Source organism: Ailuropoda melanoleuca, chromosome 12 (assembly GCF_002007445.2).
Source record: "Ailuropoda melanoleuca isolate Jingjing chromosome 12, ASM200744v2, whole genome shotgun sequence".
Taxonomy (NCBI): Eukaryota; Metazoa; Chordata; class Mammalia; order Carnivora; family Ursidae; genus Ailuropoda; species Ailuropoda melanoleuca.
The window spans coordinates 54,559,578-54,586,806 of NC_048229.1; the positions used below are offsets into that span (position 1 = coordinate 54,559,578).

The following is a 27,229-nucleotide window of genomic DNA, read 5'->3' on the forward strand; positions in this document are numbered from 1 at the left end:
TTGTCATTTGGGGAGACAGGGGAAAAAAAACCCTTGCTGCTTTCTATAAGAAATGTGACTTACTGGTGACTTACGGTGTGTCAGAAACTTGGCTAGACTTCAGAGTTTGCTTAATCCTCATAATGAATATTAGGACTGTTGTCCCCTTATTACAGTTGAGCAGCTAAGGCTCAGAGAGGGTAGGTAACTGTCAGATTGCACAGCTGATAAGTGTTGAGCCAGGACTCAAACCTAGGGAGGCTGACTCCAGAGCACATGTTCTTTGAGCCCCGATGGAAGGGCCAGGGGAGGGTGGAGGGGTGCCGGTCTTGTGACCTCAGTGCGTCTGGAAAATCACTGAGATTCTGTGTGGGAGATGTGGGAAATTGTCAGTCGTCTGCTCAGTCTTCTTTGCTTAAACTTGAGAAGGACCTAATTGCTGATGTTTCCCCAGGGATGTTATTTTGGGTTTGTAATAGATGTCACAAGAGTGAGCATAAGGGCTACATTCTTTTCCCAACTAATCTTGAAAGCTGAATGCTTTGGCTGCTCTGCTGAGTTAGTAAGGATATTGTGGGAATTCTTCTGTAGGTCTCCCCAGAATTTTATTTTTTAAAATACTAGTTAGTTTTGGTTCCATTGGTGTTGGCAAAGACAAATCAGAGGAACCCCGGCAAGGATTTTTTTTTTTTTTTTTTTTAATCTAACCAGTTGCTCCTCTACACCATTCCTCAACACCCCTGGCAGCCTTTAGACATCTCTGCTTACTTGTCCTCCTGCACGCTTCTTGCTGTTGCTGCTGACTGCCTGCAGTTACCCTCAGTCTCGAGCATGCGGGCTCTGCTTGTGTGCAAGGATGCTGCGGGAGCAAAAGGACCGTGATGCCAGCTGAGTTGCTATAGTTATAATTTAATTGCATCAGCTTTACAGCCTATTAAGAGCAAAAAGGGAAAATGTTTTCTTGGTAACAATTATCAGTCATGCTTTCTTGTAAATTTCCATTCTTCCTCATTTCTTTCTACCTTAAATTCATTATTTTAGGGAGGAGGAAGTTGGAACATTGAAAGAATGGGTATAGGGTGGGGCAGGTGCTTAAAAAGAAACCAAAGGGCTGATGACTGTATTTTTCCACCTTGATAGGCAGACATAAAGTGTGATATGAATATTTTAGTACAGGGTGAAGGCAGAGGAGAGAACTGAGTAGGAAAAAATTTTCTTACATGAAATAAATTTTGGAAGAAAATGTGTCTTTAAGATTTTAGTTAAGATTAGATTGTGGATTTAAGATTGAATTGTTCTGTGCTGAATTCATTTGTTTAAATATACTTTGTTGGATTTTTCATTTTAGGGAACAGATTTGAAAGCTTCTTTGCATGTGTGTTTGATATTTTTAAATTGTTAAATTTCTTCACACATGAAGAAGATTATGCCTAACATACATAAAGGTGTAAATCAGGGGTTGTCAGCCTATGATCCGTGAGCCAGATCCAGCCCGCTGCCTGTTAAAGTCTTATTGGAACATGGCCACACTTATTTATGTATTGTCTGTGCTACTTTTGTGCTACAATAGTGAAGTTGAGTAGTTATGACAGAGACCGTATGGCCTGCAGAGCCTGAAATATTTAACTGTCTGCCTTTTACAGGATAAATTTGCTGACTCCTGGTGTAAATAATAATAAAATGAATTGCACATTGCCCAGTGAAGGCATAGAATATCATCAGTAGCTGTGAAGCCTTCCCTGGGTACCCATTTTCAATTGCATCCCCCTTTTTTTCCCATCAGAGATGCCTCATTGGATTTTTCCAGTCAGACTCAGAAGCCAAACAACTTAGAGTTGTACAAAGAGAAAGCCAGCAATCACTTTCTCTCCTTAACTTTATCCCCCAAGGTAACCAGTGTTACTGATTTGCTGCTTCTTTCACACTTTTCTCCATGTTCATGCCAAGCGTATACGAAGATTTATTTGCCCAGAGTTTTACAGTAAATTATGATTGTACTTGTGGTAATACTACTAAGCAACCTTTCTGAGCACTTGCTCTTTGTCAGGCACCGTGCCAAGCACTTTACATGCATTATATAATTTCTTCTTAAAATAACCCTGTGAAATAAATGTTATTATCTCTGTTTTATAATTGAGAAACGTCAGATAGCAAGTGGCCGAGCCAGAATTCAAATCCAGCTTGCTCAGTAAGAAGCTCTCCCATTTGTATGGCACTTTTCAGTTCCCAAAGAATTGTCACAGGCGTTCTCCTGACTGGTCTTCACAAGCCTGAGAGGTGAGTGAGCCAGGGATTCTTCTCCAGATTTAACAGAGGGAGAAAATGAAGCTTGGAAAACTGATGCATCTAAAATTTTCAGGCAGTAAGAGACAGGTGAGACTTGAACCCAGGCCTCCTGGCTCTGTTTCTGCTCCCCGTGTGTACTGAGGACACCTTTTGTCCTCCTTCTTTTCTCTTTGACTCCAGCCCCTGTCGCTTTTTGCTCAGGAGAAGCTGCCTGGTTCATGGAAATTGAGGCAGGTAGAAGGCAAAGAGCCTTTGGATTTTTCCCCCCTTAGAAGTTGAAAGTTTCTGGTAGAGGCTTTATTTGTAAAGTCGTCCTCTTACCCTAAATTTCCCTGCCCTTTTTCCTCAGTTCTCCGTCTACCTCTCCCCATCAAGGCTTCTGCCCATTCACTGGACAGTTCCTGCAGGCACCACGCACTCAGATGACTTTTCTCTTCTGAATACTCATAACAGCTAGTTTTTTAAATTTCAAGGTTCTCAACCCTGGTACACCTTAAAATTGCCTGGGCACTGGCTGCATTCTCACATATCACCAGTGGGGATATGGCACCTTTAGGACACAACTTGGCAGTATCAGGTGAATTTACCCTTGACCCAGCAATCCCTCTTCCAGGGATCTATCCCAAAGACACACTGGCAAAAGTACTAAAGGTGTGCACACAGTGATACTCATTGTGGCATTATTTGTAGGGGACTGGTTGAATAGATGTGATACATCTCGGTAGTGGAGTATTTTTCAGTAATACAAAGGAATGAGAATATACAGTACCATAGAATGACGCCAGGACATACCGTGAAGTAAAATAAAAAATACAAGGTGGAGGAAAAGTGTACAGGTCTCTTATTTATTTAAGAAAGCAGGTAAAAGATATCCAGTGTTCACGAATCAGGAGACTTAATATTAAGATGTTAATTACTGCCAAGATTGATCTACAGAGTCAGTGGAATCCTTATCAAAATTCCAGCTGGCTTTTTTGCAGAAATTGACAAGTAGATCCTAAAATCCTTGTGGAAATAAAAAGACACCTAGAGTTGCCAAAGCAATCTTTAAAAGGCAGAAGAAAGTTGGAAGGCTCACACTTCCAATTTCATAACTTCAAACAAAGCTACCATAATCAAGACTATGTGGTACTGGCATAAGGATAGACAATCAAATAGAATTATGAGTCCAGAAATAAATCCGTGTGTCTGTGATCAGCTAATTTTCAGAAGGTGCCGAGAGCGTTCAGTGTTTTTTCAACAAATGATGCTGAGACAACTGGATATCTATATGCAAAAGAAAGAGTTGGACACCTTAACTCTGAATGTAACACAGCCCTAAATGTAAGAGCCAAAACTTTAAAACTCTTAGAAGACATAGGTCTAAATCTTTCTGACCTGAAATTAGGCAGAACCTTGTTAGATATGAACTGAAAGCATAAGTGACAGAATGAAAAATAGATAAATTGAACTTCATCAAAATTAAAAACTTTCGTACTTCAAAGGACGCTATTGGAAAGTGAGAAAATAGGGATGCCTGGGTGGCTTAGTCAGTTAAACGGCTGCCTTTGGCTCAGGTCATGATCCCAGAGTCTGGAGATCGAGTCCCTCATCAAGCTCCTTGCTCGGGGGCAGGGGGGAGCCTTGCTTCTCCCTCAGCCTGCTGGTCCCCCTGCTTATGTGTGTACTGACTCTCTCTGACAAGTAAATAAATAAAATATTTTTTTAAAAAAGTGAGAAAATAGCCCACAGAATGGGAGAAGATATTTGCAAATTACTCACCTGATAAGGGACTTGTATCCAGAATATGTAAAAAACTTACAACATAATAAAAACACAACCCAGTTTAAAAATGAGCAAGATCTGCATGGCTGTTTCTCTGAAGATGACGTACGCATGGTCAGCAAGCAAATTATGAGAAGCTCAACATCACCAGCCATCAGGGAAATGCAAATCAAAACCACCTTGACATACCACTTCACATACACACTAGAATGGCTATTGTCCAACGACAGACCCTAGTAGTGCTGAGGATTTGGAAAAAATTGAGACTGTCATATACTGTTGGTGGGATGTAAAGTATTGCAGCCACTTTGGGAAACAGTCTAGCAGTCCCTCAAAAGGTTAAACGCTGTGACCATATGATTCAGCAATTCCAGTCCGAGGGGTATACCCAAGAGAGATGAAAACAGTTGTCCATATCAAAATTTGTATGTGGGTGTTCGTAGCAGCATTATTGATAATAGTCAAAAAGTGAAAACAACCCAAATGTCTGTCAGCTGATCAATTGATAAATAAAATGGGGCATATCCTGTAAAATGGAATACTACTCAGCAATAAAAAGGATGAGCTGTTAACACATGCTCCAACATGGATGAACTCTGAAAACATGCGAAGTGAAAGAAGCAGATCACAAAAGACAACGTATTGTAGAGCTCCATTTATGTGCAGTGTCTTAAATAGGCAAATTGATAGAGATAGAAAGTAGATGGGTGGGTGGATTGAGGGTCCTGGGGAGTGACTGCTGATGGGTTGGGGGTTTCTTTGTGGGGTGGAGAGAGTGTTCCAAAAATCAGTTTTAGTGACTGTTGCACAACTTGGAATATACTGAAAACCACTAAGTCAGTTAAATGGGCGATTGTACAGTATGTGAATTGTATCTCAATAAAGCTGTTTTAAAAAAGCAGGTGATAAAAAGTATTTAACGATAAAAAAGGAAGTTGTTTTAAAAATACCTGGTATTTGCATTCATCGGGTATAGTAAGACATGCAGACAAGAAAATGAGTGTCATGAAGGGGGGGGAGTTTCTACCCACAGTTGTCTAGATGAGGCAGGGCACATCATAGGTCAGCACTGGGGTCAGTCAGGGTGCAGAGAGAGCAAGGGGAAAATGTGGGCAAGAGCCTGTATTATGGTTTCCATGGGAAAGTGAGGGAAGGCAGGGTCAACAAGCTTAGGATTGGCTAGTTTAACCTCAGTGGGCTCTGGGGCATAGGGACTGTCTCTAGTTGTCTGGTTCCTAGCTGTGGGGTGATAAGTGGCCCAGTAAAGGAGGTGGTTGGGGTATGGGCTCTGGACTCATTAGTTTGCTTTTGAAATTTGTACTCACTGCCTCTCAGAATTACCTGACCTTGGGAGGGGCAGCCCTTCCAATGCCAGCGAGGCCGCAGTTGTCAAAGCATCAGATGCGGGGGGGGAAGGTTTTTTGGGTTTTTTTTTTTTTTTAATGATCAAGAATATATTTTGAAGAGGTTTTTAAGAAGTGAAATAAATGCTTGTGAAGCAGTCAGGGTACCTCAGTTCTGTAGAGGTATTCTTTCCAAAAACAAGCCAGTTTGTGGCTTAATTTTTCTTCAGAATATGTTTTACTTCTCTTGAATTCATGAGTTTTTAGTGCCTGTATCTCACATTCCATGGGATGGCTAGATTTTGAATCTTAACACTCAGTTTCAACAATTACCAGTCAGAGACAGTTTTTCTTTATATCCCCCACCTAATAATTTTTAAGCAAATCCCACCCAATTCACTATTTCATCCACAGATACTTCCAAGTGAATCCCTAGAAACGAATTATTTGTAAGCATAACTACAATTCTATATCTAAAATATAAGTAAATATAATACTTTAATATCAAATTTTTAGTCAGTGTTCAAATATCTCTTAAATGTTTATCAATTTGTTTGACTTAGAATCCAAATATGCCCTATGTATTGTGACTCCTTGATAAATCTCTTAAATTTCTTTTATTCAGTAAGTGCTCATTTGGTCTTTTCCCTTGGAGCTATTTTGTAATGAAGGACTGAACTAATTTGTTGTTATAGAATTTCCCACAGTCTGGCTTTGCATACTCTCACCTAGTAGCTTCCTTTTTCCCTACAAATCCTGTTAATTTCATAGTTCTTTCTAGTAAGTAGATTCATATGACTTTTTCTTGTCTTAAATAATTTCATTACTAGAAGTGTTTAACATACAGAGAAGTAGAGACAAAAGTTTAATGAAACTCTATGTACCCATCACCCAGTTTCAGTAATTACTAAATCATTACCCCTGTTTAATATGTAATCCTGCTCAGATTTAGAAACAGATATTAGACATCAAATATATCTGTTAAGTTATGACTCCAGTAATAAAATCACAGGACCATAATTACAACTAAATTTTTTAAATTTGTTAATATAAAATAATTTAGTCACTGCTCACAATGCAGTTGCTTTAATAATTATTTTCAAGCTTGTTTATTTGAATTCAGATTCAGAGGTTCATGAAATGTAAATCTTTGTTGGGTGTTAAGAATTTCAAGTTTTTTGTTTTTTTTTTAAATATTTTATTTATTTATTTGACAGAGAGAGAGAGAGAGACAGCCAGCGAGAGAGGGAACACAGGTAGGGGGAGTGGGAGAGGAAGAAGCAGGCTCCCAGCAGAGGAGTCTGATGTGGGGCTCGATCCCAGAACGCCAGGATCACGCCCTGAGCCGAAGGCAGACGCTTAACGACTGAGCCACCCAGGCGCCCCAAGAATTTCGAGTTTTAAAATTAGTCTTTTAAATTGATGCAAAATATTCACATGAGTCTCTGGCCAAATATATAAAATAAGGTGCTGTATATACAAAGAGATTCTACCTTTTGTCCACTAGTTTCCATTCTACATTCTTCCTGCTTTCAGAGATTTTTTTTTTTCAGGTTTTTTTTTTCTTTCTCCCTTCACATAAACTGTGCCAATCTACCCTTCCCCTGTGCTGGTACTCTGGACTTTTCCCCATCCTGACACCGTTGCTGAGAACTCACTCAGAACGGTCCTCCTCCTTGCTTTTCTTCCCTCCTTTCTTAAAAAGGCATGCTTTATATAGAAGGTAAACAAACAAAAGGTTCAAGTAACCTTAAATAAGGTGGAGAAGACAGGGACCTTTTTTTTTTTAATTGACTTTGGGATTGTGTAAATATTTTACATTATTATAAAACAAACTTAAATTTCAAAAAAGGAATTCCTAAAAAAGGAAAATAAATGCTTAATCCAGTTGGTGACATAACCACACAGAGAGGAACAGTTCCAAGTGGTATCTTAATCTGTCATAAGTCATCATGTTTGGAGGTGTTGTTACTGCTGTTTTGAGACTGTTGTGTGTGTAGTGAGGATAAAGCAAATAAGTAGTTATGGTGGTTATGCTGGAACTAGGACTTGTGGTGTGGGAGAAAGGAGATGCAGATAGAAAATCTGTGATGTTAACCCAAAACTTTGTGCTTTAAATTTTGAATTGGAAGTATTAGTATAAGCTCACCGTGTAATTTTTCTTAAGAAAACTGAAACAAAAGTAAAAACTTCATTTCTAGCTCTACTTACGGAAAAGGCCTAGAAACAGTGTAGCGGTGAGCAATCCTAGTACCCAGATAGTTGCCTCTAAAATCCATCTTTTAATAAAGCAACGGGGGCTGTTTGGACAGTTGGCTGACTCCAGGTCTGTATAAGATGAACATGAAACATATTGTCATACCAGATACAGTAGGGAAGTCATGAAGGTCTACTAAGTCATGTCAAAAGAACTCGAAACCATCCTCAAAAGGTTTCTACTGACGGAGGAGACAATTTGAGCATAAGGATACGGATAGTAACTGCAATAGATTAAACACATCAGTAGGTGTTTAATGTGTTCAGTTCATATGTTTATGCCTGTTTAAATTCATGAGTTTATAATGATACTAAAACAAAACTCATCAGTCACTTTGAGAACCGTGTCTTTTTTTTTTTTTTAAGATTTATTTATTTATTTATTTGACAGAGAGACAGCCAGTGAGAGAGGGAACACAAGCAGGGGGAGTGGGAGATGAAGAAGCAGGCTCCCAGTGGAGGAGCCCGATGTGGGGCTCGATCCCATAACGCCAGGATCACACCCTGAGCCGAAGGCAGGTGCTTAACGACTGAGCCACCCAGGCGCCCCGAGAACCATGTCATTATTCAGACTAACCACGTAGTGGATAAGGAGTTTTTCTGAAAGGAAATATTCTAGCTAATAAAAATAGAACACCTGGAGCCCCTGGGTGGCTCAGTTGGTTAAGCATCCGATTCTTCGTTTCGGCTCAGGTCACGATCTCTGGGTTGTGAGGTAGGGCTCTGCATTCAGTGGGGAGTCTGTTGGAGATTCTGGCGCGCCCCCCCCCCGCAACATGCTCGCTCACTCGCTCTCAAATAAATCTTAAAAAAAAAAAAAAAAGAATACCACCATTTAATGACTCTAAGCAGTGATCATCAGTATCTGCTAACATTCCAAAAGAAATAACCAGACATTACAGACTTCTTGATGAAAGTCTCGAGTAATCTAATCAAAAAATAATGACACCTGAATCTTATCAAAACTTTAGAGCTTACTTTCAATTTATAGGAAATACAGAGGCTGGAGGAACATGTCAAATGACTTCTTGGGGATGTAGTCAATAAAACCTGTTATGTGGGAAACTGTATCCTTCCATGGATCAATAGGAAAAGCAGCAACTGTGAGCTTTTTAGAAATGGAGAATCTCAGGCCTTATCCCAGAACTACTGAATCAGAATCTGCATTTGAATACGCTTCCCAGGTGATTCACATGTACAGTTCAAGTTTAAGTAGTACCGCTCCACAGGACAAATAATCCAGAGTCCCCAGTAAAGAAATTGTAAGGGAAAAAATGAGGTGGAGGAGCACCCTAGCGGTTAAGGCACATCATTCACAAGTAGAGATCGTATTTGTATCCCATTCAGAAAAAAACAAAAAATTTAAATTATTAAATAATTGGAGGACTATCTTGGATCTCCTTAAAAATAATCTGCGTGGTGGAAAGAGGAAAGTAGGTAGGGATACAGGTGAAAACAGGGTTGACTATGATATGTTAATTGTTGAAGCTGGGTAATGGTACAAGGAGGTTTACTATTTAGTTTTGTATTTAAAATTGTTTTTCTATAAGGGTTTAAAAAGGAGGGCCCACTATGATGACTATAATCAGAAAGGTAATAAAAAGTATTGGGGAGGATGTAGAAAACAATTGGAACCCTTGTACATTGTGCATGAGAACGTAAAATGGTGTAGCTGCTTTGGAAAACCATCTGGCAATTCTTCAGAAGGTTAAACAATTACTGTATGATCTAGCAATTCTGCTTCTAGGTATATATCCAAGAAAAATGAAAACATATATTCACACAAAAACTGGTACGTGGATGTTCATGGCAGCGTTTTTCATAATAGCCCCAAAGTGGAAACAACCCAAATGTCTATCAACTGATGAAGGGATACATTCATAAATATAAAATGTGATGTATCTATATAACGGAAGTACTGATACATACTAGAACATGGATGAATCTTGACAGGCATTATGCTGAGTGAAATAGGGAGTCACAAAACACCACATATTGTATGATTCCATCTATACGAAATGTCCAGAATAGGCAAATCTCAATAGAAACAAAATAGATTAATGGATATCAGGTTGGGGGGAGTTTGGGAAGGGACATGGGAAATGACTGCTGGTGGGTAGCGGCTTGGGGGTTGATGAACATGTGCTAAAATTGATTGTGGTGGAAGTTGTACAACTCTGTGAATATACTAAAATCTGAATTGTACACTTTAAATGGGTGAATTGTATGGGATGTGAATTATATCTCAGTAAAGCTATTATTAAAAAAGGAGGGAGGGCATTACACTGATACCCATGCTCTGGGCTTCACCCAGCACTACTCAGAATCGTTGGGAGGAAAGTTGCCTAGATGACTCTAATGTGCAACCAAGGGTTGGGAACTTCTGTGTTAGAAAGTTAGCTTTAAGGATTGTTGGAAGAGAGAGGCAAGATTACTTATCTGACATGGTAGCCTAGAGGATGGCATTCTAGTTGACCTGTCTACATGGAAGAGACAAAAATCTATAGTGGGGAGCCCTCTGGGTGCACATCATCTATTTCTGTAGTACTTAGTAGAATAGAAATAAACACGAAGTCCTTTCTCTTCTCCAGTAAGTCTGTTATTTCTGAAGTAGAAGTCTTAGCCAGAGGTGTTAGGGTTACTTGCACTGCCCGGTGGTACAGCTTCTGAGTTCCTCATAAGGAACATAAACTTTGTCAGTGGGATTTTTGGTACTAAATCGTAATCCAAAAACAACAATCTAAGCATCTAATTCCCCTAAATCTCTTTCTTCCAGAGAGTGTTCTAGATATTAGTGAGACTCTGGTTTTTTAAAAAACTCTTCCTCTGTTACATTCCCCCAAGGGAGTAGAAATAAAGCCAGCTGTATTATTCCCGTCTCTCTTCAAAGCATTTATTGGGTGGCAGGCTCCTATATTATTGGACTGGGCAGCAGAGAGGGAACTTGAAGATGTACTAGATATCATGATGTTTGGCTTTTAAAGAGAAGCCATGGAGAACCAACCTTGGATTCTGGTTTGACTGCCCTTTGCAAATCATTGATGGTCCCAGACACTTAGTTTCTTCAACTAATGAATAAAGTTTGGACTGAGTTACTCTTGAAGCTTCTCAACTGTTGTGGTTCACATACTATCTTTACAGAGGCTATGAATACAGGATGGTGGGTAAGAGTTTATGCTCTGGAGCCCAATGACCTGGCTCTGCCATTTCCTGGCTCTCTGACTTTGGAGAAGTCACTTAATCTCTTTGCACCTTAGTTCTCCCATCTGTAAAATGGGGATTGAGAATAGTATCTACCTCATGATTTTCTTTACTGTAAAATGTGTGGAGTCGTCTAGCCTATTATTTTATTGATACACTATCATTTTATTCTAGGCAAGTTTTAGTCTAATTCAGCCATGACCAGAACTCTCTCTCATTACCAGATGCAATATTGTGTATGTTATTCCATGTGATAGATCTTTATGGAAAGGTATTAAAAAAAACATATAAAGTGTCTGAGCAGTACATAGGAAGTTTTGAATAAAAAATAGTCTCTAGTACTAATCCTGCTTTTTTCTCCCTGCTCCATATCCTCATATAGGTCAGTTCTCCTTGGGTCTCGGGGACTTGACATATCCCACATCTCCCAGCGATTGGAGAGTCTGAGTGCGGCCACCACCTTTGAGCCTCTTGAGCCTGTGAAGGACACAGACATTCAGGTAAGGGCTCCCAGGTGCAGCACTGGTGCAGGTGGAACCCTGAGTGTGCACACCAGGCTGAAGGCCCTGGCCCTTTGTTGACCAGCTCATTTAGGAATTCTAGATTTCCTTGTTAATTCTCTCCCTGAGATATTAAGAGAATGGGAGACTCCGGTTTGGAGGTATAGTGGGGAACGTAGGTTACTTTAAGAGGCTCTGAGAGGCTGAATGTAGGAAAGCAATACCAACCTGCACTTTTTAGATTATTGTAATTGTAAGAACAGATTTTTCTTCCTTCCTTGGGTTTAATCCAAGGCACAGAGACATTAGTTGTAAGTTTCTCTTGCTTTCTTTGCTGGATCTCAAATAATTTTACTCTTCGTCTTCCACATTTCTTTTCTGCATCTTGCTTGTATTGGTTGGCAAAGAGCTGGGGAAAACTTAAGAGTACTATTTACTGAAACCTACTCATCGATTTCTAGGAAGTATTTGGCTGCATTAGTGGCACCAGGAAATGGTGTAATAGAGCACTCCAGTCTCATTTAACCTAACATGCCACTGGCATAATTGATTGCTATTTTAATCTAATCAGAAACTGCTTTGTGTGTGCGCGCGCATGCACACACACATACATTGTTAAGGAAAAAACTTGTGACTCATTTAGTTTTGAGGAATTGGGGTGCTGCATTCATGTTAGAGTGAAGGGACCGTGAGCTACCATTTTAATCATTGGTTTACCTTTGAAATGGAAGGAAGCAGGTTCTGCAAAGGCAAATCATTGTACAGATGGGTACTAATTGTGTTATTATATGGGCTCAGTTTGAATTAACTCTCTACCCTACTATCCTTCCCAGGAATTAGTTTTTTCCACTCAATGGCCATAGTTCTACTGTATTTATTCCAATTCAGTAACTGAAAACCCTGTGTTTCTGTTGAGAGTTAACTATAGATAATTCATTATTTTTCATTTATCAATATGTTCCCATAGTCCCTAGTTTTTTACAATTTTATGTACTAAATCATATTAGCTTGTCACCTTATGGATGCCTAGTCATTTCCATGTAATCTTAAAATGGCATGTGTACTTAACTGTTGTTTTTGTTTTGTTTATTTTTTGTTTATTTTTATTTTTTTAAAGATTTTATTTATTTATTTGACAGAGAGACTGCCAGCCAGATAGGGAACACAAGCAGGGGGAGTGGGAGAGGAAGAAGCAGGCTTCCAGCGGAGGAGCCTGATGTGGGGCTCGATCCCATAACGCCGGGACCACGCCCTGAGCCAAAGGCAGACGTTTAAAGACTGCGCTACCCAGGCACCCCTGTTTTGTTTATTTTTAGCTGTCCCTTTTTGTCCCTTCTATTTTACTGCTGTAAACTAATACTTTTAATAAGGATGGGGTGGGCAAAAAGGATAGAGCTAAAAAATTAATTTGAATAACCATATATTTTGGGGAGTATTCCTAATAGTGTGGAAGAAATGGCACTAGCTGAGAGGTTGTGTGTTTTTAACGTTTAAAGTACCAAAGAAGCTATTTTTATTTTTTGAAAAAGATTTTATTTATTTATTTGAGGGAGAAAGCATGCCTGAACATGTGCGTGTGGGGGGAGGGGCAGAGGGAGAGAATCTCAAGCAGACTCCCCGCTGAGCCCCAGAGCCCCCAGTCAGGCTCCATCCCACAACCCATGAGATCATGATCTGAGCTGAAACCAAGAGTTGGAGGCGAAACTGACTGAGCCACCCAGGCGCCCCCAAAAAAGTTGTTTATTTTTAAAACCAACTGCTTTTAAATTTCTTTGGCATATTTGTCATACATATTTGGAATACTCAGCACATTTAGTGATGTACTTCATGAATTCCCTCTGATGTGGTACTCCACTTTCTGCTTTGAGATATTAATGACAGGTTTATAAATGTATCGAATCATGACGATCTTCTCTTCTAATCTTCTGTTTAATGCATGAACACTCTCCTTCAGCACCCCCATTTGATGGTTTCCCAGCAGTGCATGCTCGGTCACATCAAAGAGAGTTTCTTAATTTGGAATGAGCATGGCTAAGAGTTTTCGTCCTACACCACTGGGAAATCTTTGAACTTTGAGAGGAAGGTTGCTTTCATTTCAAAATTTTACCCCTTGAGCTTTTCCAGAATAGCTTCAGAAATGCAAAATGGTCAGTTCAAGGTAACTTTTGATTAACTGGGAATTGATCATCTGTACCTAAAGGAAAGATTTAAAACTTAACTAGTTTTGGGGTACCTGGGTGGCTTGGTCAGTTAACCTTCTGACTCTTGATTTTGGCTCAGGTCATGATCTCAGGGTTGTGAGATCAAGCCCCAGGCTGGGCTCTGTGCTGGGCTTGGAGCCTACTTAAGATTCTTTCTCTCTGGGCGTTTGGATGGCTCAGTCGGTTTCAGTTTGGAGTCCAGTGCTTGGTTTCAGCTCAGGTTATGACCTCAGGGTCCTGCGGTCAAGCCCTGTGTTGGTCCCCGAGCTCAGTGCAAAGTCTGCTTGTCCTTCTCCCTCTGCTTCTCCCCCCGCTTGCGCTCCCTCTCTCTCACGGTCTCTTAAATAAAAAATTATCTTTTAAAAAAAAAAAAGAAAAGAGAAAAAGAAAAAGATTCTCTCCCTCTGCATGCCCCCCCCCCAGCCCTGGTTGCACATGTGCTCTCTCAAAGGAAAAAAAAAGACTAGTTTCAAAATAATTGTTCTGTTGATTTCATCTTCTTGCCTACAAGGGCTTAAAGGAGAAAATTTGAATTTTAAACAGCTGAGGCTTTGGTTTAATCTGAGGTGGTTCTAGTTATTAATAGGAATTGGAAGTTTAAAATTTTTTTTTTAATTTTAAATTTTTATTTTTATTGTGGGGCTCACCTATGCTTAAGCCCCCCATACATATAGTATCAACATATCCTTGCCTGAGTTCTTGTTTAGTAGTCAGATGTAAGAGCCAAGTCAGCTTTCGGCCTGAGCATGGAGCAGTCTTCCTTTTAATTCTTCTCATCATGTGTTGATTATCCAAGAAGAGTTAACTTAGTCATTTTCAGTTGTTTGTTTTTAGAAAAGCCATATATATTGTTTCATGGACTTTTTTTTACCTCATTTATTTTAACAGCTTTATTGAGATAACAGGATTCACATAGCATAAATCTAATGGATGTTTGTGTATAAATTTTTCCAACCAGTACAGTTTTTGAGATGAGAGTGCACCCTAATTCCATGTGCCAAGTATCAATCAGAGTGAATTTATTATGTCAATTTATAAATCCATAGAAGGAAATGCTGAAGCATTCTTTGACAAATGCTGTCCAAGACTTTGTACCATCCATTGTTTGTATTACTTATAAGCTTGAAAAGGCATTTCCCCCTGTATAGATACATATATTGATACATATGTAGTCCTTTTCTGTCTGGCAAACATTGATTATATTCGTCTGTTTCTAATGGAAAGCTTGAAATTAATATAGGCTTTCCACTGTGAACTGTTGTGTTTGTCATAATCGATGATGTTGGCATGCACTGAGAATGCACTTTTTGAAAGATTGCTGTGGCCAGCAAAGGTAACATATTAAAAAAGATTTACTTAAATATATGTATGGCTGATGCTAGGAGAATTTTTAAAAATGTTTATTGATTTTATTTTTTGGAAATAAAGAAGGCCTGTACATTTGTGTAATAGTGGTGAAGAGCAACTGTTAACAAGGTATGGCACTGAAACGATTATACTGCTGTATGTGCTTTCGTGGTGCTTGCAAACACAAGTCCTCTCACAGGTCCACTTGCTCGCTTCTGTCTTCGGAAAAAAAATACCAAGGGCAGATTGCATGTCTTTACTGTGATCTGAACAGACCTAGTGTACCATGGATGATGTGTGTCACATAGTAATAAAGTGAAGATTTACACAGTTCGGTTATATTGTGGGCTTTTTCACTAGATTACATGTATATTTCAAGAAGGCTGTGCAGAAACTGCCTGAGTTGGCCATAAGAATGGGAGCTGCAGTTTCTCTGCATTAGGCTGTATTATTTCCAGATGGCGTTGGACCAAAGTATAATAATATTATTGCTAAATTTCCTGTATTAGATTCCTAGAGCTGCCACAAGAAGTTTCCACAAACTCAGTGGCCTAAAACATTAGAAATTTATCCTCTCACAATTCTGGAGTATAGAACTTTGAAATCAAGGTGTTGGCAGCATCATGCCCCCTCCGAAGGCTGTAGAGGAGAATCTTTCCTCTTCTAACTTTTGGTGGCACCAGCTGTTCCTTAACTCCAATCTCTGCCTCCATCTCCACAAGGTTTATCTCCTGTGTGTTTAGTCTCCCTCTCCTTTCTTTTAGAAGGATTCCAGTCATTGGGTGTAGGGCCCACCCTATATCCAGGGTGATCTCATCTTGAGATCCTTAATACATTTGCAAAAATCGTATTTCCAAATAAGGCCATATGCACAGGTGCTAGGAGTTAGGACTTCGACATATCTTTTTGGTGAGGGGCACATGTCAACCCACTACCCTTGTAGCGCCAGGAATTTTAAGACTAAATTAACTGTAATTAATGAAACATTGTCAAATCTCACTCTTTAATAGCTGTATGGAGTATCGGGCTAAGGTGTCTATTGCTAGTTGTTCCAGTGACTACAGACCTCAACCAAGTATCTGATCTCACCCTTAACATTCTCTTTCCAGGCTATGGGAAGACCCATATCTGATTCATGCTAAATAGTAGTTACTGTTTCCAAACAGGCTAACACTCTGTAATATGTTTAAGAGATTTCTACAGAGACATTTTTAAAATAGAAACCGTCTGCTGGGGCGCCTGGGTGGCGCAGTCGTTAAGCGTCTTCCTTCGGCTCAGGGCGTGATCCCAGCGTTCTGAGATTGAGCCCCACATCAGGCTCCTCTGCTAGGAGCCTGCTTCTTCCTCTCCCACTCCCCCTTCTTGTGTTCCCTGTCTCACTGGCTGTCTCTGTCAAATAAGTAAAAGAAAATCTTAAAAAAAGAAAAGAAAAAGAAACCATCTGCTTTTCTTAAGTATTAAATTCCTAGCGTTTGGAGTATGTATAGGTGGGACTAAATTGCGATACTTTCTTGCAGTAGGAGGAGCTATCTTTGTGTGTGTGTGTGTGTGCTCATATTCATACTTCAGCCACCAGGTTGCCTAACTCTTTTCTTCTTTTATACGATAGGCATTAGCTTATCACCTTCCTTAGCCTGGAGTAGTGCCTCTGAAATGTCCGAGCCCTCATTTCAGTCTGACCCTGTGAGGCTTTCCTCACACCCTCTTTCATGGTCTTCTCAGATCTCTCCCACCATAGCCTCCAAATACAGTGTCAGTTTTACTGCTTAGGAAAAAACAAAACTTTCCAAATGTTTTTCCACAAAGTAAAAAGAAATTTAGCTTATGTTGTAGAATTAACTTGGCAGCCCATTCAAATCTTAGATAAGTGATTCTTATTTCTTCAGCCCCTTCTACCAAAAGAAAGAAAGAAGAAAGAAAGAAAAGATCCTATATTAAAGGTCTTCATAATCTAAATTTCCAGGTGGAAATCTGTCCTGTCCTGTATGAGTAGAAAGCAAAAGAAATCTTAAATAGTGGATAAAATAACTATAAAAAAATTAGAGTCGGGAAACTGATTTATCACATACAAGATAATGATGCAGTAATAATTCACTTTGTTAGAAACTTGTTTTGCTTACCACACTGTATCCATAATAAAATATTCATTATTTCCTTCCTTCCTTTTATCCTTGGCCTTGGAAATGTAGAGTGTGCTCAGACCACTCTTAGCTTATCTTTTAAGTAATCAGAAAGAACTAAATAGCTTTGGTGTTAAGTATAAAAATGAATCACTGCTTGTGTAACCCATTATCACCTAAATTGTTATTTTCATGGTTTATCTTTTAATTTTATATCTTCAGAATTAAGAGACTGCTGCTTAAATGCAGCTATATCTAACAACTAAGCGGAAAAGTGGTTGTGTTGCTTGCTAATTGTGTGTTTGTAGTACTGGCAAGTTGTTAGTGGGGAATTGGTTCCAGAAATCCTGTGGCAGTTTGTTCGTTGGAAAGAGGGTCAGCCTTGCCTAGAATGATTAGTGTGCTAATAGCAGCTCTTCAGGAATATTACTGGCAAAATATTAATATTGAAGAAGTGCAGTAAGCTTTCACTTGCTCAGATCTGCAGGAAAGTGCAGTCTGAATGGATGAACAGTATTTGAACTCCAGGGTTATTAACTAGTCATTGAAACGTAAATCTGAGGAAGAAATGGGGTTCATTTATTGAGAGTTGGCATCTGTTGGCATGCTGATCATTTGTATAACAGTCTGAGAAATGTTTTAAGTGGGCAAAACATACCTAGCTCCCATGTTGTTTCTGTTGTTAATATGCCCGAGCAGGCTTTTCTGCAGTGGTGATCTATCCCAAATTGGATGATTAGAAATTTTTTAATTGATGGGACTCTGAAGGAATAAGATCTTTCTCTTTAAATGTTTTCACATATAAACATATAAGAGAATCTAACCGTGTGAAGGTTTTTAGTTAAGCATTTGTGTTTATTGACCTCCTTGCTTATATTCCTCTTGTCCCTAAGAGAGTCAGTGGGAAGTTCATGGTAGCCTTTCTTTGGAGTTTTTAGAAGACTTTAATGGATATTTGAATCTTGCCCTTTTGCAGCTTATCCTGGACTTAAATTAAACAACCTATAGTTAATGCTCTTGAGTTCACTAGATAATGAACCTAATTCTCACTGGATCCTAAGCCTGCTAGTTAGAGAGAAACACTTTCCTGGAACAAACGCCAGCTACATTTTAAGCCAGCATTCAGTTGTAGTGACCGAACTGCGTGTGGAAAAGACCTACATCTCACTGTGCCCTATCTGCTTGTTTGGGGCAGTCACGGTACCAGGGTTTGTCTCTTTTGTGAACACTGCAGTGTCCACATCACCCTTCCTTAGCAAATACATTTGCTGTTCTTTGTCATTAAACTCTGACCCATTGTAAATCTCAGAGCTGGTGAAAACCAGTAAACATGTAAAAAAGAAAAAACAGTGTCTTCCCAGAGGCAGGTTAATGTACCATCCTGTTTTGTGTTTGTAATTAGGTAGTCTGATACTGATTGCTGGGGTAAGTACTGAAATGATTTAATTTTTCTGCCTGTCTGTGATAAGGGAAAAGGTAGGCTTTGCGGTCTGGTGGAAAGTATGCAATTACATTAAAGTATCCTGTGAATGGAATTAAAAATGGTGACTTGGAATAAAAATGGGTGTTAAAGGCATCGTCTGTGGAAAATGTGAAAAACTGCTTTTATGTGAGCCAAGGATATAAGATTTCAGCCTTTTTACTTATCCATTCACACTTACTCCTGAATGCGGGGCTTTCAGAACAAGCAAGTAAATGGATGCTGAATGCATTCTGAGCAAGCAGGAAATGACAGGCTTTTTTGTCTTCTCTGAGGTTTCTTATATCCTGTAGTGAGCAAAGGAATATCAATTACCAACTAAAGAAGAAAGAACTTGGAATGGTTCCGTAAGAGTGTTTTGGAAGAAGCCGATGGCTAAAATATTTATCTAACAATTTACTAGAGCACTTCACACATGGACCCGGCCCTGGTGCCTTTGAACCGGGTTGAGTCGTGCCCTCCCTCCTTCATGAGCTGTCTCTAAAGCTGCCGATACCTATCGAAGCCCCAGCACTCTGGAGGTGGGGGGCACATAAATTGTCATCTACAGTCTGGTGTCTTTAAGTTGCTTGGCTTCAGGGCAGAAATGGGCATGTCTTTTTATCTGCTGAACTATTTGATACTGGAGCGGATGTAATTTAAATGGGGTTAAAACCTCATCGAATATCGAATGCATTACTGTAGACCAGTCTGTCGTTCTCAGATGGCAGCCCTTGACCCTGTGCACCACTTTGATCCGCTTGCCGCAGCACCCTGTGATCTCTTATTTCCGTTCTGGAACGTTCGATCTTAAAGCTTTCCAGGCCTGTAGCCTGATGTGGCTCCTTGCATTGTTGGGGGTGGCACAGCGTGATTCCTTGGATACAAAACTTTGGGACCCAGGTTCCCACTGTCTCCACTAAGAATCCACATTCTGTGAAGGAAGTGAGAGGGGGCCCAGACAGGGGAGATCCTGGTTTCCCTTCTTTTTATTTGTTTGCTGGGGACCAAGAACAGAAGCTGGGAGAAAGGATGGGTAATATCCTCTATGGACAAGACCTGTAGTAGAATTTCTTTTGCTGCAGAGCTCTCAGAACTAGTATATATTGCTTTCTTTTTAAGCTTTTTCCCCATTTCCCAGTTGCTTGGCTTCTGTTGTGCACTTCAGATATGGAGAGGTTGAGTGAGTCCCTACAGCTCAGGTTGCTGGCAGCCGAGCTGAGGCTCAGGCACTCAATTCTTACAGCCCCCGGTCTGCACCACTAAAGATCAGCAGTGGTGCGTGCTCCACTTTAATTATCTTGGAGGACAGAAGGGTGAGGCCTCGCTTCTCACTGCGGAGTGGCTGCGAGGCCGAGATGCCACAGCCAAATCCTGCCCCTGCTTTTCAGAGAGCCACCACTCTTTAAGCACTGCAGTGGGTCTGCTAAGCAGGACTGAGCTGACACAGCTTCTGAGAACTTGTATGGAAAGAAGCCTTCTCTTATAGAACATATTTACAACCAAGACAGACATGGCCATTCCTTTCATTTATAAAACAAAGGGGAGAAAAATAAATAAATAATAATAAAAAAAAGGGTAGGATTAGGTCAGCAGAATTTAAGTAGGAGTGTGCATTTACTGGCTGATTTTTATTATTACTACCTGATTTGCTTTATTTCTTGAATGGCATGAGCAGTAGGATATGAGGAAGAGTTTTCTCTACTTCTCCCTTTTCTTTCAAAAAGAAAAAATTGTCTAAAATTTTAATTTTAAAATTGAAAACATTTTAAAATGCTGTCACTATCTAAAGGACAGGTAGAAATGGTCATGGAAGGTTGTATATGCTTGATTTGTTCAAGGTACCAAAATACTCTGGTGTGATATTATCTGGGAGTACTTTTTCTCTTACTAGGTTCTCTCTTATCCATAGTACATACCAGTCTGTCTCAGAAGGATCAGCTCAGGACCTGATAGATTTTTTTTTTTTTTTTAAGTAGGCTTCACGCCCAGTGTGGAGCCCAACATGGGGCTTGAACTCAGGACCCTGAGATCAAGACCTGAGCTGAGATCAAGAGGTGGAAGCTTGGCGCACCTAGGTGGCTCAGTTGGTTAAGCTTCTGCCTTCCGCTCAGGTCATGATCCCAGGGTCCTGGGATCAAGCCCCACATAGGGCTTCCTGCTCAGCAGGGAATCTGCTTCTCCCTCTCCCTCTGCCTGCCGCTCCACTTGATTGTGCGCTCGCTCTCGCTCTCTCTCTCTCTGTCAAATAAATAAATAATCTAAAAAAAAAAAAGAAAGTTGGAAGCTTAACTTACTGAGCCACCCACATGCCCTACCTTGTGGATCCTTGAGGATTTGTGGGCATTCACAGTAGCACTTTGTTCTATTATGAGGTCCCAGACTGCCCCAGAGGTCTTCATGTTGAATGAGCATGGTGATGGGTGTTCTTCATTGAGAAGGTGCTTACTGAATCAGTGCCTCCCAGACAAGTTTTGGTTTTTTTCCTCAGTTCATCTTAGGAAAATACAGTAAAAATGAATTATAGGAAACAAAAAAACCACGAAATAAAAGACATGTAAAATACAAGCCTTAGTTTTTCAAATTAAATTCAGTAGACAAAATTACTCTATCAGCTTCCTCTAAAAGTTTCTAAATGCTTATTCTCCGTTTTTGTACTTACCTGCTGCAGACTGGGCACCAACTATTTGGGGTCTGGTACTCCTTCAACCACACTTTGAGTGGACTAGTTGAAATAGTTGTGTTTTTTTCCTTCTCCCCCTCTCCCCCTTTCCTCTTTTCCCCTTTCCTTCCCTACCTTCCTTCCTTTCTTTAGTTTAAATATCCCTGCTGGTGCAGTGAATAGTGGCACTAAAGTTTGAATTCCCGTCTACTGTGTTACCCCAGCTGAAATCGAGGAGGCAGAGCTAAGGTTTACTGAACATTTATTGCATCAAGACACTGTAATAAACTCTTCTGCGTTTCCAGTAACCATTTGAAGTGGATACTGTTGTTAACCATATTTCACTGATGGGAAACCTAAGGCCTACAGAGGCTAGATATGCCAGATTTGAACTCCCTTCTGTTGGTTTGAGTTCGGTACTGCGCCCTTAGTCCCCTAGGTTTTAAATTTCATTGTATATCAAGACTGTTTAGTAAAGAAGTGAATTTTCAAGATATATTTGAAAGTGGAAAGTAGTGGAAGTGTTACAATAGAAATATTGCTCATTGATTGCTCATTTAGAGCAAAATAAAGAGTAGAAAGTCCACAGTGAATGGATGAGGTGGGCATTGCTCTTATTTACATCCACTTAGTAGTAAAATAATGTTGACTGTGGGGAAAAGCTGGAACATGCTTTCTAAACCTTTATACAAAGTGCTGCTGGCTTTTGGAGGGGTGGAGGAGATGAATTTTGCAGGAAGGCCAAACATCCTTTATCCATTTATCTCCAGGTGCTTGCTTTTTTGCCATAGTTTTGTGCTTGCTGAGCTGTCAGTATAATTTACTGTCTAAAGCTCACCCTATTATTTCTCAGGTTTGCTGCCCTACAGGTATACTGTAAAGGGTTTCTGTGAAATCTTGGAGCAGCTTTTAGTTTCAAAATGCCAAGTCTTTGTGCTTGTGAAAATAGGTTGTGTTCAGCTTCTTGCTTGATCATCTTTGTTTTGTTTTGCTTCTGAAGCTGAGCTTGAGTTAGAAGAATGATGCTAGAAGCAATTTAAAGGGCACATCAAGTTTTTTACTGTAATCCTGAACTATTGATTGTTGACTTATTTGTAGGTTTAATGCAGACCCATTTCCTTACTTAGCGTCTGACTGGCCATTAAGCTCTGGCAGTGTGCCGGAATGTTGAAATCTTGCATCTTATAATATGATTTGGCTGTCTAAGGGTATTATGTGTATTTGGTTTTTATAGACACAGACAAAGCCCTCGACTTTGTGTGTGCTCTAGAATACAGGAAAGAATTTCTCTACAGCAAAATTATTCATTCACTGCTGGGAGACAACATAAAAGTGAGGTGACCTGGAGTCACGCAGATTGTTACTGTTTGGACTGACAGGCTCTTACAAATGAATGAAGACTAACGTAGCCAAACCTTGAAGAGAAGACCAAGCAGGGAACTGAAAAGGCATGGTGGTGTTCCAGAGTGTAGGTCACAGTTAGGCACTCCCATGTAAGTGGCCCTCAGCGTGTGGCTGGTGCCACTCTCCTAGCATGAAGTTGGGACTAGAATCTAGCCAAGGGGCCTGTAAAGTGTTCTGCTTACAGAGGGAGCTAGGCTCAGAGTGGTTGGAGGAGAAGTAATCACTGTCTGCAAAAGACTTTTCCTCTTGTCTTTCACAACCTGGACACCTCTTGACTGGAAGAGAGGGTGAGGGCTGAGGGAGTTAGATTACAAGGAAACATTAAATTTGGGATTTTGAGAGTCTGAGTGGGAACCGATTGGCTTTGGGAGAGAAAACTCACTTTTCCCCCAATTACAAAAGTAAGAAAGGCATGCTTAATTCAGAGAACTTGGAAAGTGGCCCCCGCGTATGCTTTCTTGACTGCCATTTGCCCCTCAAAGTTGTCAGAACAGCCACCATTTTGGAAGTGTTAAATTGTTTGGACGAGGTAGTTGAGGCTGTAGAACATCTGTTTGAAGGGACAAGGAAAATTGACTTAACGGGGAGGTGAGGACTAGTCCATAAAGCATGTGTTAGAGGTTGGCTATAAAAATGACCCTCATAGATCAGAATTTGTTAATTCTTATAAAATGATGTATAGTCTTTTCCTTTATTCTGTAATGGAAAAGCTTCCTAATGTGTGAAAAGGGATCTGAGACATGCTGGTTTCATGAACAATTATTAAGTCATTTTGCTGCTCCCCTTGAACCATTTGAAAGAATGGTTATCTGTGACTTTGTCCTAATTTGGAAGATCTAGGGGAAAGTAACAGGCCAGAAATAATATGTGAACTTTGAGTGGCACACCATAATACTTCTTCCATTTGGTGATAACTTGCTGTGGGCTTTGCCCATCACTGTCTTATTCCTCGAGGTGGGGTGGGTATTGAATGGGTGTTGGCATCATCTTTATTTAGAAGGGGAACATACTGAAACCAAGATGGAGAGATTACTTACTATCAAAAGGTGGAACTTGAACCCAGATACTTCTTAATTCCTTGCTCTGTATCCTTTATCATGCCTTGCTGAGGAAGGCATCATGGGTGACTGGTTGGGTAAATTCCTGATGATGATGACGACGACGATGATTTTGTTTGTTTGCAAAGATGCTAAGCTAGTTCTTTTGCCACTGGTCATTTCTTGATGTCTTGGTCCTGTCTTTCCTTTCAGACCTTTTATCTGGTTCTTTGAAGTGACATTTCCATTTATTCCCTTCCATGTGAAAGCTTTGCTGGTTAACTAAAATCAGCTGTAGGGACGAAAACGCTACTTAGAAGAGTAATACCATAAACCGAGTGCTGGCAAACCTCCCTTTTCCCATCCGAGGTACACTTTGGAACAAAAATGATACCAATGTTTGTTGCTGCCCCTGAAAAGTTTTCAGATGCCCTTTATGTGAAGGGGCTCTGTCTCTGGAGATTTGGCGCACTGGATAGAGCCAGTCAGCCTGGTTTATGCTGTCTGAGGAGGTCATTGGTGGCAAGCAAATGCAAAGTGGCAAACCGGAATACATGTCATATTTGGAACTTTAGGTGGACTAGACTATCAGGGTTTAGAGCAGATTAGGAGGGAGGTTTTCTGTTTGTTTTTGTTTTTGCCAGTTTTTGCTTTTTATTCTTCCTTTCCTCCCAGTTTCCTACCTTCCTTTAGGCTGTCCTCCTTTCTATTCCTTTTGTCTGTTCTTTTATCTTTTCTTCTGTCTTCCTTTTGTTCTCACTTTCCTTCTGTCCTTTACATCCCTCCCCCTCTCCTTCCCCTACCCCTTTATTTTTATTTTTTTAAGATTTATTTTATTTATTTGACAGAGAGACAACCAGCGAGAGAGGGAACACAAGCAGAGGGAGTGGGAGAGGAAGAGAAGCAGGCTCCCAGCAGAAGAGCCTGACGTGGGGCTCGATCCCAGAACTCCGGGATCACGCCCTGAGTCGAAGGCAGACGCTTGAGGACTGAGCCACCCAGGCGCCCCTCCCCTACCCCTTTAAACTGGCTATCCCATCAAGGGCAGCCATTGCTAATGGGGGAGTGTACCTCCCTTTTTCCAAGCATCTCTTAGCTGTGATGTCATGGCTTTTAGAATGGTTCCTGCAGCCTCACAGCGTGCAACACCGCATCTGTCTTGCAGTGTAGAGTGAACCCCGGCTAGGTGTGTCGTTGAACTGGGCCAGGTGGAAAGATGGTTCTCTGCGAGCCTGGCCTTGCTGGCTGCCGTTTCCTCATGTGCTTTCATTACTTGTGTTTTCAATTGCATTTGCAAACCCCAGAGAAGTGGTATTTACTTTTATCCATCTACTTAACCTGCTTATGTTTTGCTCTTCTAATGGGTGCCCCAAAGTGTGTTTCCTTATTTTGGGCCCTTTCCTAATAGCTTCTGGTAATATTCTGCTTTTATTTTTTTGGTGCCTGACTCAGCTTGCTGTTGAGGGTGTGTACGAATTTTCTGTACATAGCAAACTAAGGTTTTAGGTGAGGGTGTTACAGCTTACTCATTTTTTTTTTTTTTTGAGGATTGATTATACATTAAAGCCAAATCCTAAGAAGAGGGAGTGATGGGGAAGAAAATGAGCAAAGAAAGGGGAATATTTGATTTTGTTTCTCATATTTTAGGAATTAAGTTATAAATTAATCTATCTCCCAGTTTCATATGTGTTCTTCACTATTTGTTAACTATTCATCCTACTAGCTCATTTTTTGATGGGGGAGGTGGAGTGTTATGGGATGGGGTTAATTTTGGAGCAGCAGACATATTGCAGAGCCCTTCAGGCATCTAGGTTTTTCCCTGGGAGATAGGAAGGGAAAGGAGCTGCAATTCTCATCTCTGTTTTTGTATTAGCTCTCTACTCAGGTTGGTTTTAATTTCCTTCTCCGTTCCTCTCATGCTGTGAACGCTTTTGACAAACAGAAGGAAGCTCTTCGCTGATTATTCTTAAGCCTGGTGCCCAGACTAGCAGTATCAGCATCACCAAAAACTTACTAGAAATGCAGATTCTCAGGCCCCAACCCAGATCTACTGAATCCAAATCTCTGGAATCTGTTTAACAAGTCCTCCAGTTTGAGATCAGCTGGATTAAGTGATGACAGAAGTCTAGCGTGGCGTAAATCTTGCTTTTCTAGCCATCTCTGCCAACTTTTAAACTTCATTCACTTGTGTACCAACCCTGAACTTTGAGCCTGCAAAGCAGTATGTTTATCTTTTGAGTGTTTGAGTCCATAAAGAATTTGTAACTACCCTCGTTTGTATTTTTGCTTCATCAGCGACCTAGCAGTCAATAAAATATATCTGAAAAGCAATAAAATATATCTGAAAAACGTGTATATCTTAAAAACTTATGTCTCATAATGGGTCATTGATTACTCTCTCACTATGGAGGTATTGACTCTGATACTGAGGCTGTAGCTTAAATACGCTGCCTAAAAAGCAGTCAGAGCCCAGAGGGGAATGAAGGAGAGAGGGCGACAGGAAGGGGAAGTGGAGGGATTAATAATCCCATCTTGGTTAATCATCATTATCCTCTCTGATCTCTGTGAGCGGATGTGCTGTTGCTTCTGCAAACGTTAATAATTCATGGATGGACTATGCCAAAGGGAGGCCTTAAATCTGGTCTCTCAGCAGATTAAATACACCGTCTGCCATCAGTAGGAGCCAGGAGAGATGAAAGATGGACTTGTTTTTATTCATTAACCTGATTTTCTCTGCCTTTCTCTTCAGCTCCTCTCATCCTCATTTTGTTTACCTTTTCATTTGCTTCTCTGTGTGCTCTCCTCCCGCATTTAGTGAGTGCTGGGGATCTTGGGTCTACCGTTAATGACATTAGATTTTACTTTTCCTTCGCTGCTAGTAACAACAGATGCCATGAGAGAAAGCAGAGAGGCAGAATAACTATTTCCTTGGAAATGTCTAAATCAGTCTGCATATTTGAAAAATGTATTAAAATGTGCAAAGCCTGTGTCTTAGAAATCATTTGAAATGGCTTCTCTTTGTTTCGAAGAGTAATTGTGTTGTATAGACAGCTTAAGAGACACACAGTGTTCTTACTTGAGGTAGGTCTGGTGGCAGTTTCCCATTTTATAGATGGGGAAACTGAGACGAGAAGTGAATGACTTGTGTAGTGGGCTACCTAGAACCCACTTCTCATTCCAACATCAGTATGCTTTCCACTAGACTTCATTACCTCTTCCTTTTAGAAATCATATATAAGTAGCCTTAAGGACGCATTTTACCCATACTTCATCATACTCGTTTCATTAGTAAGACTTAAATAGAACTTAATTAGATTAAGTTCAAATAATATATAGGTAGCCAGCTTCACAGGAACACTTCTGATTACATTCTGGGTGTAAATTTGCCCAGAAGCGCCACAGTGAGAAGGCTGATGACAGTCTGCACTTGCGTGGACATTTCTAGAGCTTCTGAATAACAGCCCCCAACAATTTATAGCTTAATCAATAAATATATGTTGAGCACTTAACCCTGTGCATGATGCTTTGTTAAGCCCCCCAAGTGGATATAATATGGTCACCATCTTTAGTAGATTTTCAGTGTTTATAGGTTTACCTGAAGGGGTTTGGCTACTTGGAATGGCCCAGTATCAACTTAAGGATGCAAGATGGCAAAGTAGTAGAATTGGAA

The 27,229-nt window shown here is 40.3% G+C and overlaps 1 protein-coding gene across 3 annotated transcripts in view; it reads left to right on the forward strand.

Annotated features, from left to right (window-relative positions):
• Nucleotides 1–27,229, forward strand: part of NUP93 (nucleoporin 93) — a 105,106-nt gene that overhangs the window by 19,270 nt on the left and 58,607 nt on the right. For all 3 annotated transcript variants that reach the window (XM_019806078.2, XM_002912254.4, XM_034672327.1), the window contains exon 3: nt 11,212–11,329. In XM_019806078.2, coding sequence (XP_019661637.1) covers nt 11,212–11,329 — 118 coding nt within the window. The remainder of the gene's footprint in view (nt 1–11,211; nt 11,330–27,229) is intronic.